Below are 16631 nucleotides of genomic sequence, written 5' to 3'. Positions count from 1 at the left end.
AATTTTATTAATAGAGATTGTGGACCGTTGATATACCCGTACGTGATTCAAACTAATAACTTATTTAGCTAGTATCGTGCCAAATTATATTCATTGTATACAATCATAAACCTAGCTTTCAACAAAACATGCTAATTTAGTGCCAAAAGATTTGCAACTGAAAGAAGAATAGTATAAAACCCAATGATGGCGATAATCTGAAGGGAAGAAATTCATGTGACATGATGGTTGGTACCATAATGAAGTATGGACCTATCTTAGTGTATAAATAGTGAGATTACATCAACAGTCAAAGGTGGTTTTCATTGCTGTCTCAAATTTTATGTCTTTTTGGCTCAAAAAGCAAACCCACATATACATAACTTACTTCCTTTACTTTTCATTCTTTTAGCAACCTGAACAAAAGCTCCCCACTTCAGTTGCATTTTTGGCCCTGCTACCCTACTATTGCCTTTCCTCTGTTCTAAACACACCAGGATTTTTTTTATTATTATTGTCATTACTTGTATTTCATCCTATCCTTACTCTATCCGTTCTTAAATAGATGCATTACTTTTGACATGAATTTTTCATTACGTATATAAAACAAATAGTCATAACTTATAACTTCATAAAATCGGCTACCAACAAATAATTAAAGATATTAAAGGTCAAAATTGTGTATTGACAAGTGTGTCAGTTAGACTGATGTATTTAGACATAGAGAAATTAAAGAAGGTGATTAAATAATTCAATTAAGTAGGACCAGCTAAAAGTAATGAATTAATAATAATAAAAGGGGAAATGAATGGTGAAATTTAGGTGTGAATCAAGATATGTTAAATTTAGACAACATTTGGTGAAAGCACATTAGGCAAACTTACTGTGTTTTACCAGAAGCCTCCACTTAGTGCCAAACATTCATTTACACATTTTCTGACCATTTTTGGTCTGATGCTGTTCCCACTTCCCAGTGCCTGTTAAGTGTTAACTACTGAGAGAGATAGAGTTACATATTCATATGAAACTACCAAATCAACACGTAAGAGTATTAAACTAGGGGAGGTTGTTAACTAGATTTGACAACTTGATCAAGGGTTTCAAGTGAAAATAATGGAACTTCTTTTGTCAGATGATTAGCTAAAAGTTAACATATATATGCTTGATTAGAAATGTGATTACAAGTTTGATGGTATAGTTTTTACCCAAAATGGATTAGAATTGAGAGGAGAATATATATATTTTAGCAAAGTAGTTGGCGAAGATAAGTTATACGAGTAAGTCATTTACAAAAAGAGATCCTGCATCACTTGTCGTTTAAGTTACTAGCCCGTAACATAAAACTATTATCAACAAAAAAAAAAAAAAAAAAAAAAAAAACCCTTTCATTACATGCGCTCTAACCTTTCTAACTCAAATGAAATGAAGTGAACTAAGAAGTTGAGTACATTTTTCTTCATTGACTAAAATTTGTGTTAAGTGGATATGAAACAAATTTATCAAAATCAGGTAATTAGTTGATACACCACAATGAAGAAGTAACCAAAAAAACAGAAGATACTCATTTCACATTGACCATACTTTTGGTGGGAGCAATGAATCAAACAAGTCAAAAACCTAAGTTATGTCAAATAAATTTCTTATCCCATCTACAAATAAAGTTAGTTTGTCCTTTGCTTCCTTCTTGATCTTCAAACTTATAAGCCAACTGGCTTGAACCATATTCCAAGTGGTCCCAATCCCAACTATAAAACTAGGGAAAAAAATGATGCAGGTAAATATCAGATTGCCAAAGAATAAAGACACTTCAATTGCCCCACTCCCCCCTCTTTATGTCTTTCTTTTGTATCTCCTCCCATCCCCACCCCTATTTCCCATTCATTCTTAGGCGCAATCTTTAACATACGGAGGGAGTATGTATCTGGTGGTAAACACATTGATTAGAGCATTTTTGCCTTAATCCTGTCTAGATTTGAGTCTAAAACCTGAAGGCAATTCCTATTATATATTCGGTGAAAAAATAACCCTACTAGACGAGAATGAGACCAATATATAATAAGGTGTCCCACTTAGGGAAGATAGAAAAAAAAATAAAAAAAATTGCAAATGTTTGATAATAAGGCAGTCAGTCAGGTGAAATGGTGGTGGGTGGCCATACCTTTAAGATAGAGCTTCACAAATTTGACACAACAGTAATGCTTATAGATTTGTCAACTTTGATTGCTAATGATTCCATTTCCCAATCATTCCTAATTTGATTCATCTTTCAAATCAAGAATATAATTAAACTTAAAATTAGCTTAACCACAATGTAATCTTCCATCAACGAGGGACCCATTCGCCCGATTAGGAAGGTTCTTTCTTGTAATCGAGCTATCATGGAGTATTAACTTAATCACCTTCCTTACTAAACTAAAAAAAACCATAAAAATCCAAAGGCAAAAGAGTATATATGCTCTATGTTATTGTTTGCTTATATATATGCAGTAGTATATTCACAAGGCATTTTCTAAAGAATGTCTAGTAAGACCCTTTTGAAGCTAAGTTTTGATATAAGATATTGAGCTTCCCTAATTACAGAAAAATAGCATATAAAAAGGACAAAAAAAAATCCCAAATTTCCAGAAAAAAGCAACAATTTTAAAAAAAAAATTATCTGTTTGTTCATTCAACCAAGCATGTGTTAAGTGATTAGTAGTACATAACTTGCTGAAATAATATAAAAATGTAAGGATCTAATCATATTTTGGCACCAAAGACACCAAATCTAAGTAATAAGTCTCAGAAGACAGGACATGAATGTCAGAGTTTATGGATGAAATGAGAGATATCTCATTAGAAAAAAGAATTCATGCTACCAATTCAATGATTCAAACCAATATTATAATCAAGCTCAATCAATAAAAGAATAGCACCAAAGAATAACCCATATAGTCTAGTCTTGATTTCAAGTTGGGTCAAGTGCACCTTCTATATTTACGACAACTAATTAAGATTAGACATCTATATATATCTTTGGAATAAAGTAAATAAAGAAATGGAAAAACATGTGAAGAAGAAAAACTAACAAGGTGCAAAAAAATAAAAAATAAAAAACTGCTGCTTTCTTTTGCTTCCTAGAAGCAGCCAGCCAATGAAACAGTTACCTTAAAAACAGAAAATAAGACTTAGTCTTTAACAAAATACTAAATAATTCCAGCACATTGTACTAAAAAAAAAATGAAATTTTTTTCAAGTTTTTAATCTTCCACCAATCCAACCAAACTGTCTGTAGTCTGTACTCTGTACACTCATCTGCATTTTCATGGAACCCATATGACCCACCTTAAGAATAATCCCTTTTCTTTTCATTTTTTTCTAACTTTTTTGGGGACCCCTCAAAGTTTCCACATTTCCCACAAAGCAATAAACTTTCATGCCATTGGAATTTCCAACCTACCATGCCACAAATTGTGAATTTCCTTCTTCTTCCATTGGTGCAGGAAGGTTAAGATCAATCAAAGGAGGCTGCTGCTGCTGCTGGTGTTCGGGTTCCGGCATTGGCGGTACCACCACCTGCCTCGTTATCCTCGGCTTCTCCTCCAACTTCACTACCCCTCGGCCGGCTCCCATCATATGAGACCTCTTGTGACCCCCTAATGCTTGGCCTGACTTGAACACTCTAGGACAATATGGACATTTGTGACCCTTAACTTTCTTTGATTTGCTGCTTGTTGTAGCACTAGTACCCATAATCTTACCACTTGAAACACCCACCAAATTCTGCTTACCAAAATTATTATTGTCATTAATCCTAGTAATACTAGCATCAAAACTATTGTCACCATTTTTCCTATGACTTATAATATGACCACCTAAAGCTTGATGTGTTTTGAAAGTTTTGTTACACACCCAACACTCATATTTGCTCCCTTTCTTAATACAACCATAATAATCCTGCTTAATCAACATTTTCTTCTTCTTAATCTTCATCTTCTTACTCGAATTTTCGTCTGATTCAGGATTATGATCAAATCTGCTGTAATCACCCACTAATCCTCCTCTAATCCTCCTCCTTTTTCCAGAATCATCATTATTATCATCATCATAAAAGCAAGATCCAAACTCAACTTTAGGCTTCTTAAATCCATAGTTTCTCACAAACCCATCAACAGAATCATCTGATTCAAGCTCCTTAGCACCATTCTCAAAATACCCTGAATCTGAATTATCCATACTTTCATGATGATTATTATTATCATTATTAATCACATTAATCTCCTCTTCTACTTCTTCTTCTTCTTCCTTAGCAACAACAACAACTTTCTTAATCATCTTACTAGTGTCCTTAATCCTCAAAATCCCAACATGATTAGTAGAAGACCCTCCTTCCAAAATCACAGAATTATTATCAGATGACTCAGCAGTAAAATTGAAGCAACTCTTATGACCAGATGAGTCCCTAGAAAGCATCATCAAACACATTGCAACTTCCTCTTGTTCATGCTGATCAATTTCAGAATGATTCGACGACGAGCCACCACCACCAGAACAACCATCAGTAGCAGGAGGAGGAGGAGGAGTAAGAGAGCTATACCTTGTCAAAGAAGATCGAGTTCGACGCTTATTGCACAATTTGTTGCTGTTATCAGAATTATCAGACTCCATTGTTGAAATCAAGTGATTTTTGCTGTGACTTGACCATGAATTATCATCTTCTTCTTCATCTTCTTCTTCATCATCTTCCTTAAAGTTCCTGTCTTTTTCAGAATGACTGCTCATATGACCACATAATGCTTTCAGAGAATGAAACCCTTTCCCACATTGCCTGCAAATCCTTTCCATTTCCCTTTCCCTTTCCTGAGGTTGCTGAAACTGATGATGAAGGTGTTTGTTAAGAAGAGTAGAATCAACCAATCTCCAACTTTTCTTGGGATTTTCTCTTAACCCATAACCAGAATTCTTTCCACCATTTTCATCATCATCATTTTCATCAGAAACATAATCAAAGTTTGCAGATTTCTTGGGAATGGTAAAAGGAATTGAAATGGGTTTATGATTATGATTATTAATGTTATTGTTTCTGTTAGCAATTACATGAGACCTCATATGACCACCTAAAGACTTACCACTTGGGTATCTTTTGTTGCAAAGCTTACAAACATGCTTCAATTCTTCTTCTTGATCTCTCTTTTCCTCCATTTTTGGTTTTTGTTTCTGGGGTTTAACAGAAAAATGAAAGATGAGTGAAGTTTAAAAGGAAGGAATTAATATTATTATTATTATTATTATTAGAATAATAAAGATGAGATTTTTAGGGCGCATTTTATTTTATTTGGTTGGTGAAAACAGAGGAGAGAGAGTAAAAAAAAGATGAAAGAAAGAGTTGTAGGGAGCTCAAATCTGGTAAAACTGGATGGAACGGATCACGAAGTTTCATGCTTATTGACAGGTGATCCAGGAGAGAGAATTAGGAGAGAGAAAGAGTGAGAAAAAGGAGGAAGAGAGAATCAAACTTCAGAGATGTTGACAGTTTTATACAACTATAAAGTACAAGATCCCACCCATCAAAATGTCACCACTAGTATTTCCTCTTCCTTCGGGGGTTTAATTTTATTATTATTTGAGAATTACAATTACAATTACAATTACAATTACAATTTTGAAATATAACATTATAGACAACAATATAGTATCCCTATAGGTATTTAAAATATTCGAATTAAGTTGAAAATATTCAAAGTGATTTGTATCCTGATCCATATATTATCTGTTATGATTTGTATCCTGTTTAATTATTCAATACGATTTGAAATGGTATCTGTATTAGTATTAGTATTATCTGATCTAAATCCAATCTGACTTACTAATTTGACAAATTATACATTGGATTAACATTTATGAATGCGTGATTTTATTTGTTACGCAATATGAAATTATATGGTTTTAAATACGTGATCTTTAGTCTTATTATAGTGTAATTCCAAAAGTAAAGAGGAATGTTATACTCATATGAATGAAATAATGGGTAGGAGAAAATTGGGATGTATTTAATGATAAGGGTGATTATTTGGGTAAATAGCTAAAATTATGGTATGATGAACTGGTCCATTGGAACTAGAAACAACACTGCAGCACTATTAATCTCAAGAGTAGAATTTCACGCAGGAAAGCAAAGATTGGAGAGAGAAACCAAACAGAAAATTTGAAAACAGGTATCCACGTGGAAAACTGTGAGTGACTTTCGATATGTAGTTGAAGGGCTTTATCACAAGGATTGTGAGAAATTGTACTACGAAAACAGTCACATTTAATTATTTTTTTGAATCTTTTTATTTAAAATAAAAAAATAAAAAAAAAATAAAAAAAAAAGAGAGAGAGAGAGAGAGAGAGAGAAAAAGTATGAGAATTTTAAGTGAAAAATATATGCTATACTAGGTGAAGCCACAAATTTGAAATGTCACTTGCAATTTCAGCACTATCTTCTACCAACCTTAGCTTTTTCTACCAAAAGCAAACAACAAGAAGATTTTTATAAATTATGTTTGCATCTTTTGCTTGTTTACTTTCAGCTCAAGCAAAAACAATTACAACAACAATTATAATGATAATTCATGTTTTTGTGTTAGTGAAGCAATAATTTTAAGCTGATAACTACTTACAAATGTTAAACGCAGTCAGTAATACTGAAGGCTGTGACACGTGAATAATACTATACAACTGTAAAAGCAGCTACATGCCTAAAAGGAAATAACTGCTTACAGATGCTAAATGCAGTCAGTAGTCTTGATGAAAGTTGTGACACATGAATAAAATGGTACAACCGTAAAAGTAGCTACATGCCTATGAGGAAATACCTGCTTACATATGTTAAATGCAGTCATTAGTCATGAAGGTTGTAATACATGAATAAAATGGGACAACCGTAAAAGTAACTACATGCCTACGAGGAAATAACTTATAATAATAGATATTAAACGCAATCAATAGTCCAGTAGTCCTGAAGGTTGTGACATGTGAATAAAATGGTACGACCATAAAAGTAACTAAATGCCTAAGAGGGAAAAATTGCTTACAGGTGTTAAGTGCAATCATTAGTCCCGAAGGTTTTAACATGTGAATAAAAATGGTAGTCCGTATAACCTTAAGAGTAGCTACATGCCTGCAAAGAAATAATTGCTTACAGATGTTAAACACATTCAGTAGTCCTGAAGATTGTAACACATGAATAAAAATAGTATAATCATAAAAGTAACTTAATGCCTATGAGGAAATCTATTAACTATTACTAAAGCAAAACATGCTAATGTCATCAATTTCCTAAAGTGTCTTATGTGTCCAATTTCTCATTAAAAATTTTCCCTCCAAACTTAAATATGATGTCATCAATTTTTTTTTTTTTTTTTTTTTTTTGCCCTTTTATTTTACTTGCTAGAAATTAGGACCAAGTAAGTATGAATCTAAAAATCCAAAACTTGAACTTTACATCAATATTGTTGTATACTCTATACTACTTTTGGATATTCCCAATACAACAATATTGAATAGATATAGATATTATTTCTTTAGCTTCCACTCTAAACATATAAGTTTATTAGATAATGCAACATTAAATATATATATGTTTTCTAAATATCATTTTAATATATCTTCAATAACATATTGAATATTATGATGTAGCAATAAAAACTAACCATTTAAAAAAAGGATTATGTACATGTATATATATATATAGCAAACAATTTTTGTAAAAAAAAAAAAAAAAAAAAAAAAAAAAAAAAAAAAAAAAAACTTAAAAATTTATCGGCAACATCTTTTTTTCCCCCAAAGTTTTCAAGCTTTGGCGGATCTTGATTTAATATAATAGTATTCCCGCGGTTGTCTTAAAAAAAAAAGGATTAATTACTTATCACCACCATGCAACACATGGGTACTAATCTAGTATACAACATTACAAAGTGTTAAACCAATTTATTAGGATTTTGAAAAATTGAAGTATAAAATTGGGGCCAAATCTCCATCCGTTAATTTGTTACCAAAATTTGACCCACTTGATGGAGAGGAAATTTTCTTGGTTGTGCCTCATTTTGTGAAATGATGTTATTGCAATTACTAAAAAACTGTAACTGTTTCTAATAGTTAGTAATTACTTATTTTTACCTATGTTAAATGCAAGAATTTCGGGTATATATTGAATGTGACCATATCTTAGGGCCTGTTCTGTTCCGTTGAAATTCAATTCAGTTCAGTTCAGTTCGATTCAGTTCAGCTCAGTTCAGCTCAGCTCAGCTCTTAATTTATGTCTAATGATATTGCTAATGATATAAAGCCAAATTTCATTCTTTTAATATCTTATTACAACGACAACAACAACAAAAATAATAATAATAAATAGTATATAAAAATAATAATAATAATAATAATAATAATATTAACAATAATATTAACAATAATAATAATAATAACAATAATAATTGAAATAATAATAATAATAATACTAACAATAATAATCAATAAATAATAATAATCATCAATAAATAATAATAATAATAATAACAATAATAATAATAATAATACTATAATAATACTAATAATAATAATCAATAAATAATAATAATAATTATCAATAATTAATAATAATAATAATAACAATAATAATATTGATACAATTCATTGTTCAAATGGTTCTATTTTTTTGAAACATATTTCTAATGTTAATCTCATTGAGAAAATTAGAGGTTTCAAGTTTTTAATATATTTTCCATACATTTTATAATTATAATTATATAGTATATTTTTCGTAAATATTTTAATATGTACATTTGTATATACACATATGTATAGTAATAAATATCAATAACTAATCAATAAATAATCAAAGATCACTAATCCGTAGTTAAAAATCACTAATTAATAAGTTCAGTTCAGTTCAGTTCAGCTCAGTTCAGTTCAGTTCAGTTCAATTCAGCTGAGTTCAGTCAATCGGAACAGGTCCTAGTAACAATATAATCGTATAAGTATCCTAAAGATTAAGAATTAAAGATACTCCACATTTAAGCTAATACCAATATACCATAGCATATGTACTGCAATTTATGTTTACTTTTTTTGGTGCATGGAGTTAAATTCCTTAGTAGTACGGTACATTAGTCTCTTAAAGCTCATAACTTCTGTTTTGTAAAGGGACTCTATTAAAGGTAATTATGTACGACCATTCGAATACAATTTCCAAGTTGTTAATATATTTCAATTTTCTGAAAAAATGAAATATATGCACTGTGTTTTGTTATTGGAAATTTATTAGACATTTTAGATACTCGTATGTTTTTTTAAATTTACATATAATTCATTGGACATATCAGTTTTTGAAATTTTATGTATTGCGTTGGTGGACTCACAATAAAACGAACTCGCTCAATACTTTGTGAAGCTAATATATCCAAAATTTTATATTTAAATTTTAGAAGTCAGGATGTTAAAAAACTTATACTCCGTATAAAATGTCTAATAACTCGTACTTGTCTCACCTAGCTTTTTCGGACTCATATAATACTTTCTCATTTTTAAAAAGATGGACTAAATGCGTTCTTTTTCATCATAAGGTGAAATATAATTTACCAAAAATATGGCGAAAGTTTAGCTTAGCTTTGCTAATAGCTTTCTTTTTCATGATTAAATTAGTACTCCTGCACTAACACTCAACATGCATAAACTTTACAATCCATCTAACTTAACTTAATTTTGTCAAAAGTTCAATTTCCCAAAGGATTGTGTCAAAGATGTATGAAGACAATGTCAAATTGTTATGAAGATTACTTGCAAATTCCAATAAAATATAAACCAATTAATGTAACTTTATTTTCTCTTTATAACTGAATAATTATGTAAACGTATGTTCCATCCAAATTTGACCTCTTTTAATTTAGTCTTTTACTATTTCACTTTTAACTGACTGTTACTAGCTATCCTATGAATAATCTTCACATGTTTCCTGAAAAATGTAACCTTGGAACTTTTCTCAACCATCTCTTTATTTCACCCTTGCGAGTCTAAAGGCGTGAATTAGTTAAAGGTTGTTTCATACTTAGAAAGTTCAAATGTTTCCCACTCGTACGTTTTATTCATGCAATCATACTTGAAAAAGTCCGCGTGTGTTGCATTAAAAAAAAATATAAAAAAAAAGAAAAAATTAGAGTAAATATTAAATTAATACAATATCTTTAAAACAAGAATGTTCACAAGTGGAGTCTTCTATAGTAGAACAAAACTTGTACTTATTACATTAAGGAGTCTAAGACCTTTGAATATCAAAATATCAAACATATGTTTATCTTAGTCCATGAAATGAATTACTCCATAATTAATTGTGGTACCGTTTTGAAGGTACTATAGGTACAATAAATAGTAATTATTGTAATTTGAAGTTTTGAACCCTTAAATTAGATGTTTAATCTTGACCATCGAATGTATTGATTATGATATTTATTGTAGTATTGCATAAATATTGAAACATAACTAAAATTATACTACATAACTTCTTTTTTTTTTTTGTGAAGAAGAAGAAGAAATAGTACACTTATTTTATAAATACTAAAATTGTAAATATTGAAACATAACTTTATAAGTGTACTATTTCTTCAAAAAAAAAAGTGTACTATGAAAGACTAGCGTGGCCTAGGGTGCATGGATTTTTTTCGAGAAATCAACACTGAATCAACTCCAATAATGATATACAAATCGTTATAGCTTGCCTTACCCAATCATATTTTTAAGTTGCAACACTATAAAGCAACAAATATTTTCAATGGTTAACTATCAGCGCACAACATTTATACCTTACACGTGTTATTTTATTTCATTCCTCTATACGAAATATATTTTTGCCAAGCTTATAGTTTTGTTGAGCTATGTATGCTTGCAAGGAGGTGGTTTTATTTCCGTCCTCTCCAATGATAAGCCGGTAGCTACACTTTTCACATAGATTGCAAGCAGGTTAGGAGTTCAATGGAGCCCATGAAAGAACACTAGCATCTTTTTTCTTGGTCATTCAATTTCCAACCACCATATTAAGGAATAACCAACTCCTTCTGCCAATTTTTGCGGTCGGCCCTCAACCATGATTTTAGTTCTTCCTTAGTGGTTATTTCTCCCCTGTTTACTCAAAATGCTACCATAATTGAAGTCCTAACTATGGCCAACGCATCACCATAGATGAAGAACAAAAAATTGACCACTCTAGTTATTTAGTTTTGTTGGTGAATATTAAATATTTTGGTTGAAAGAGCTATAAAACCAATAAGACTTAATGACGATATACCTTCTAGTTGATAATATAAGTTCATACGAAGCATAAGATATGTACAAAAAAAAAGAAAAAGAAAAAAAGTCTAGATGAATAAAGGCAATGCAAGTTCGGTCAATAAGGGCTACCAAGATCAAATTACGACTAAAAAGGTTCATAATTAAATATGTTTATTAAGTTTAGATAAGTGAAATCATGTAACTTTCTGTCAAAAAAAAAAAAAAAAAAAAAAGAAAAGAAAAAGAAAAAATAAAAGTGAAATCAAGTAACTTACCCTAAGATGCAAACAAGTAAAGTAGCCATAATGTTATATTAGTCAATGAAAAGCCACAATCTTAATGTTGGGGTTGGGAGGTGGGAGACTGGGAGGGAGCCAGGGAGGTGACAATTCTTACTTGTTTCCGAGTAGAATACTCGTTTTTGTTGTATATATTCATACTTCTTAAAAATCAACATTTTTTTCGACTGCCCATTTAGACTAGAATAGTATAATTACACGTTCATGAAAGTTTCAACTTTTGACGTACCTCAAAAATTCAAAGACTGAACTTCCCTTTCTCAGATACTCCCTATATAACACTAGGCTTTAAACCGTTGATCGGTAAACAGTAGCATTAATCTCTGAGCATGAACATCATATACGGTATACCCGTTGACAGTTCCTACAAGTTCACGACATCTAATTTTACCAAATATGTCTTAAGCCTGAACTTTGGAAACAAAAGAAAACAAAAACTTGTGACTGGATTTTTGACATTAGCTTACTTTTCAACCTAAATGGAAAAATTGAATAGAGAAGCTTCTAACTAGTCAAATGAAGTGAAGCAACAATTACAAGTAAATTACCAAATCTTTGACCAATTCAACTTTCATCTTAAGACTAGACTTTGAAAACAAAAGAAAACCAAAGCATCAGCATTCAGCAGCGCAAGCAAGCAATTGGGAAATTTTATAAACACAGAATCAATCCTGGACATTCCTGTATCGGTCAGATAGCGCCTGATACGCATAATTTAAACACCAAATGATTATCAAGTTGTATTTTAAAACTAGTTTATAGAATCAAGCAGTACAATTAAAAATAAAACCAGGTCAAACCCTGATTATAATAAATTCAAGTAAAGCTTAAATTTATTAAAACTTCATTAGCATAACTAAATAACAAATTTAAGATTCTGACCTACATACAATCCTGTGATCCTGAGTACAATTTAAAATTTAACAATAAGCCACGAAGATGACAGAGAAGCTAATTATAACAGGCAAAAATCCAAACATATAGAACGTCAAAATCTTTCTGCTCTACGACCCGATAGCAAGACTCTACCAGAGAAAGCCAATAAAGAATTGTTCTTTGCTCGAATTGTTTTAAGCTACGGCAGGCATGTCCTTAAGCCAAGCATCAAGTGGCTTACCAATGGAGTAAACAATAAAACCAATGTTCCGCAGCTTCTCTGCATCCACAACATTCCTCCCATCGAAGACAAAAGCAGGCTTCTGCATGTTGTCGAACATCTTCTGGTAGTCTAGGTTTCTGAATTCATCCCACTCTGTGAGAATGCAAACAGCATGAGCATCTTTGGTGGCTTCATATGCATCCCAGACAACACTAAGCTGCTTGATAGCAGTAGGGCTTGAAGGCTGAAGATGAGCGGGGTGGTCCCAATCAAACTTGTTCATTGAAAGATCCTTCCTGATCTGATCTTCAGAGACCTGAGGATCATATATGCTCAACTGGGCTTTGTCTCCCAAAAGTCCCTTGCAAACATCAATTGCTGGGGTTTCTCTAGTGTCTCCAGTGTCTTTCTTGAATGCAAAGCCGAGGATAGCCACCTTCTTATTGGCCACAGTGTTAAACATTGAAGCAACAACCCGGTTAACAAAACGAGTCTTCTGGTAGTCATTCATCAAGATAACTTGCTTCCAGTAGTGAGCCACTTCAGGGAGTCCATTGCACTCACAGATGTAAACCAAGTTCAAAATATCTTTCTGGAAGCAAGACCCGCCAAAACCTACACTAGCATTGAGAAACTTGGATCCAATTCTTGTGTCCTTACCAACAGCATGAGAAACTTCAGTCACATCAGCTCCAGTTGCCTCACAAAGTGCTGACATGGCATTCACAGAGGAAATCCTCTGAGCCAAGAAAGCATTAGCAGCAAGCTTGGAGAGCTCAGCTGACCAGAGGTTGGTGCAGATGATTCGGTCTTCAGGAACCCAATGAGCATAGACATCTTTCAGTGTTTTGACTGCCTTAGCACCCTCAGGGGTTTCCCGTCCTCCAATAAGAACCCTGTCGGGCTTGAAAAGATCCTCAATGGCGGTTCCCTCAGCAAGAAATTCTGGGTTGGAGAGGATCTGGAAATTGATGCCTTTGCTGTTGTGTGAGAGGATCTTCTCGATGGCCTCAGCTGTTTTAACGGGCACAGTTGATTTTTCAACAACAATTTTGCTTGACTTTGACACATCAGCAATCATTCGTGCAGCACTCTCCCAATAGGTCAAGTCTGCTGCTTTGCCAGCTCCAAGACCCCGAGTTTTGGTAGGGGTGTTCACAGACACAAAGACGATATCAGCCTCACAAACATGCCTCTCCACATCAGTAGAAAAGAAGAGGTTTCTCCCTCTGCATTGCTTGACTACATCATCCAAACCAGGTTCGTAGATGGGAAGCTGTTCACTGTTCCAAGCATTGATACGTGGGACAGAGATGTCCACAACAGCAACTTCAATTTCAGGGCACTTAAGTGCAATGACAGCCATTGTTGGGCCACCAACATAGCCGGCACCAATGCAGCAAATCTTCACCATCTTATATATCGCTTAATAAGCCTGCTTATCATATAATACTAATAATAGTTAGTTGAAAGTCTTCTTATCATATAATACTGATAATAGCCAGAGGAAGTGGAATACAACATATAAACTACCAAAGGAAAACAAATATCTTCATCAGCAGGGAAAGAAAGTAGGGCTGGGGAGAATGAATGGAGCAACATCCATAGACAGATCACATATTTTCTTAATCATAGGCATATCAGATTTTCTTAGACATAAGCAGATTGTATGTCATTTCATACCCATTACAGGTTTACAGGACAAGTCCTTCGCAAAATCAATTTCGAAAGACAACCAAAACAACAACAAACCGATGCAAAAAAACTAAAGAAACAAGGATCACATACTATAGACAGCACAAGTTAAGATGCACAACAACCAAAATAATATAATTGTAAACAAAACAACATTCTCCTGTAGGAGTGAACACCACTTGTTCATGTCAAAAGTTTAATCTTCAATTAATTTACACAATACTGTTCATATGAAAGCACCTTTTTGTAGTTACAAATCACACTATAAATCTAACGTTATAACATTCATTTTTATCATAAAATAATGCAAAATGCAAAGTTTAATATGAAAAACAAAGTGGTACACTAATTAAGAGAGAATATGCCTAAAGATCATCAAAAGAACTAATAGAATTTGCCTAGAATTTACAACATCAAAGGGCACGTGTAAACACCCAACATGGCCAACATTAATCTTTATTTCATTTGCTTTTAACTACAAAAGTTCATAATCCCTAAACTTTTTTTACACCCAATGTGAGATCAACAAGGGTAGACCGTAAATTCTTACTATTGAAGTAAAGTGAATTGGGGTAACCAAAATCAATCAGATCTAACAATAGAATTGTCATGAGATTCATCATAACTCCAGATCCAACGATCTAAATGTGAAACGGCAAGAAAAAAAAATTATCAAAATTTTCACAAAATGGTGCAATTTTTACCATGATCTAGCAAAAATCAAGAAAGACATAATCACAAAAATCAAGAAATCATAAACACAATTAACCAACAGCAATCAACAAAACATTACACAAATACCAGATCTGGGTATCCCAAACAAATTATAACACCGCAAAACCAGCCATTTTCACTGTAAGAACACAGATCAATCAAAATTCCAACAATGCCAGAAAAAACAACCGACACCCAGAAAAATTAACACAACAATCAACAAAAATAAGCAACACCCACAAAAATTGATCACATAAATCGACGAAATTGAAACCAAAAATCAAACAAAATGAGCCAAAGAAAAAAAGTGAAACAGATCAAACAAATTGTACAAAAATGTAGAACTAAAAGATTACCTTAATTTCCGAGTAACAATCTGACGAAAGAAGGAGGAAAACAAAGGTAAAAGAAGAGAGAGAATTAGATCTGAGGTAGGAGAAGAAGAAGAAGCAGAGAAGAAACGGAGAGAGAAGAGTTAGAAGTTGTGCCGACGAATGAGGAGAAGTAAGCCAAGTGCGAGGTGGTATTTATTTATATATAATTGTCCGTAAAATTTAAGTTTTGTTTTAGTTTTTTGCTATTATAAGCAAAGTCCCTTATTTATTTAACACGTTTTGGTGCTTAGTTTTATGACTATAGAGTACTCTTTTTGCATAAAATATTGGGTTTTTATTTTATTTGTTAACCACCGTCACCTTATATTAATATAATGATTTCATGTCTAAACAATAATTAATTGTTGTTTCTTCATTTGTAATATAAAATTAAATCATATCTCACCAAGAAAAAATTGGTTTGGAAAATGTTATATGTTGTTGATTTAGTTTATATGAAATTGTGTTGGTAGTGAAATTTCTGCTTAACGTGTCCCTCAAATAAAAATTACTCCCTAGTATTATCATAGATAATAAATATTTTGTTACAAACCATGAATAATGAAATGGGTGGGGTATAGCCTATGGGATATAAATAATTACTTCTATCAACAAAATAATTGGGATTGTTCACTAGTATTTATTTATCCTTCATACAAAAGAAATAGCCTTTATAGAAATATCTTATGCTACCTCCGTTTTATTTAGTTGACACGTTTTGATTTTAGCACTATTCACACATTCCCCTTTAACCGTGTTTTGTGCTTTATACGTGATGAAAAACATAGTCATGTGGGATCTTGTTAGATTCGTCACGGTATATACTTTTAAAATATCAAATTTTCAGAATTTTTGCTTATCGGTAATTAAAGATATAAAATAATTGAAATTGTGTATTAGCAAACGTGACTAAAGAAACGTGTCAACTAAAAAGAAACGAAAGAAGTATGATTTATGTCCAAAAATAAATTGTTCTACTAAAATGAGATTCTTCTACTAAAGCAATTCATGGTGCATGGCATGTTATATACTTGTATTTAACTGGTAAGATTAAGGTTTTGTTCTCCTTTTAGGACAATGATGTATAAAGTCCTAAATTCCTAATAGTTGTATATAAGGAGTTGGAAGTAAAAATAATAAGTGACATAAAAAGTTAATTAGCAATTGACGTGTGTTATTGTCATAAATTTA

The 16631-nt window shown here is 32.0% G+C and overlaps 2 protein-coding genes across 2 annotated transcripts; both read right to left on the bottom strand.

The window, feature by feature from the left end:
• Nucleotides 1–926: 926 nt before the first annotated feature.
• LOC110686139 (probable protein phosphatase DDB_G0279461) lies at nucleotides 927–5551 on the bottom strand. Its single transcript, XM_021862720.1, has one exon. The coding sequence runs from the start codon at nucleotides 5158–5160 to the stop codon at nucleotides 3415–3417; it is 1746 nt and encodes a 581-aa protein (XP_021718412.1). The 5' UTR covers nucleotides 5161–5551; the 3' UTR covers nucleotides 927–3414.
• A 6734-nt stretch (nucleotides 5552–12285) lies between these two features.
• LOC110686138 (UDP-glucose 6-dehydrogenase 4-like) lies at nucleotides 12286–15578 on the bottom strand. Its single transcript, XM_021862719.1, has 2 exons — nucleotides 15423–15578; nucleotides 12286–14092 (listed from the first exon to the last, which is right to left on the bottom strand). Exon 2 carries the CDS (start codon nucleotides 14069–14071, stop codon nucleotides 12629–12631), a length of 1443 nt encoding a protein of 480 aa, XP_021718411.1. The 5' UTR covers nucleotides 14072–14092; nucleotides 15423–15578; the 3' UTR covers nucleotides 12286–12628.
• Nucleotides 15579–16631: the final 1053 nt, after the last annotated feature.

Source organism: Chenopodium quinoa, unplaced genomic scaffold, assembly GCF_001683475.1.
Source record: "Chenopodium quinoa cultivar QQ74 unplaced genomic scaffold, ASM168347v1, whole genome shotgun sequence".
Lineage (NCBI taxonomy): Eukaryota > Viridiplantae > Streptophyta > Magnoliopsida > Caryophyllales > Amaranthaceae > Chenopodium > Chenopodium quinoa.
The sequence above is the reverse complement of the archived record's forward strand: the minus strand, read 5'-3'. Positions and strand labels throughout refer to the sequence as shown.

Bases quoted from the DNA above. Each gene is read 5' to 3' on its own strand.
- LOC110686139 (XM_021862720.1), bottom strand. From the start codon at position 5,160: ATGGAGGAAAAGAGAGATCAAGAAGAAGAATTGAAGCATGTTTGTAAG.
- LOC110686138 (XM_021862719.1), bottom strand. From the start codon at position 14,071: ATGGTGAAGATTTGCTGCATTGGTGCCGGCTATGTTGGTGGCCCAACA.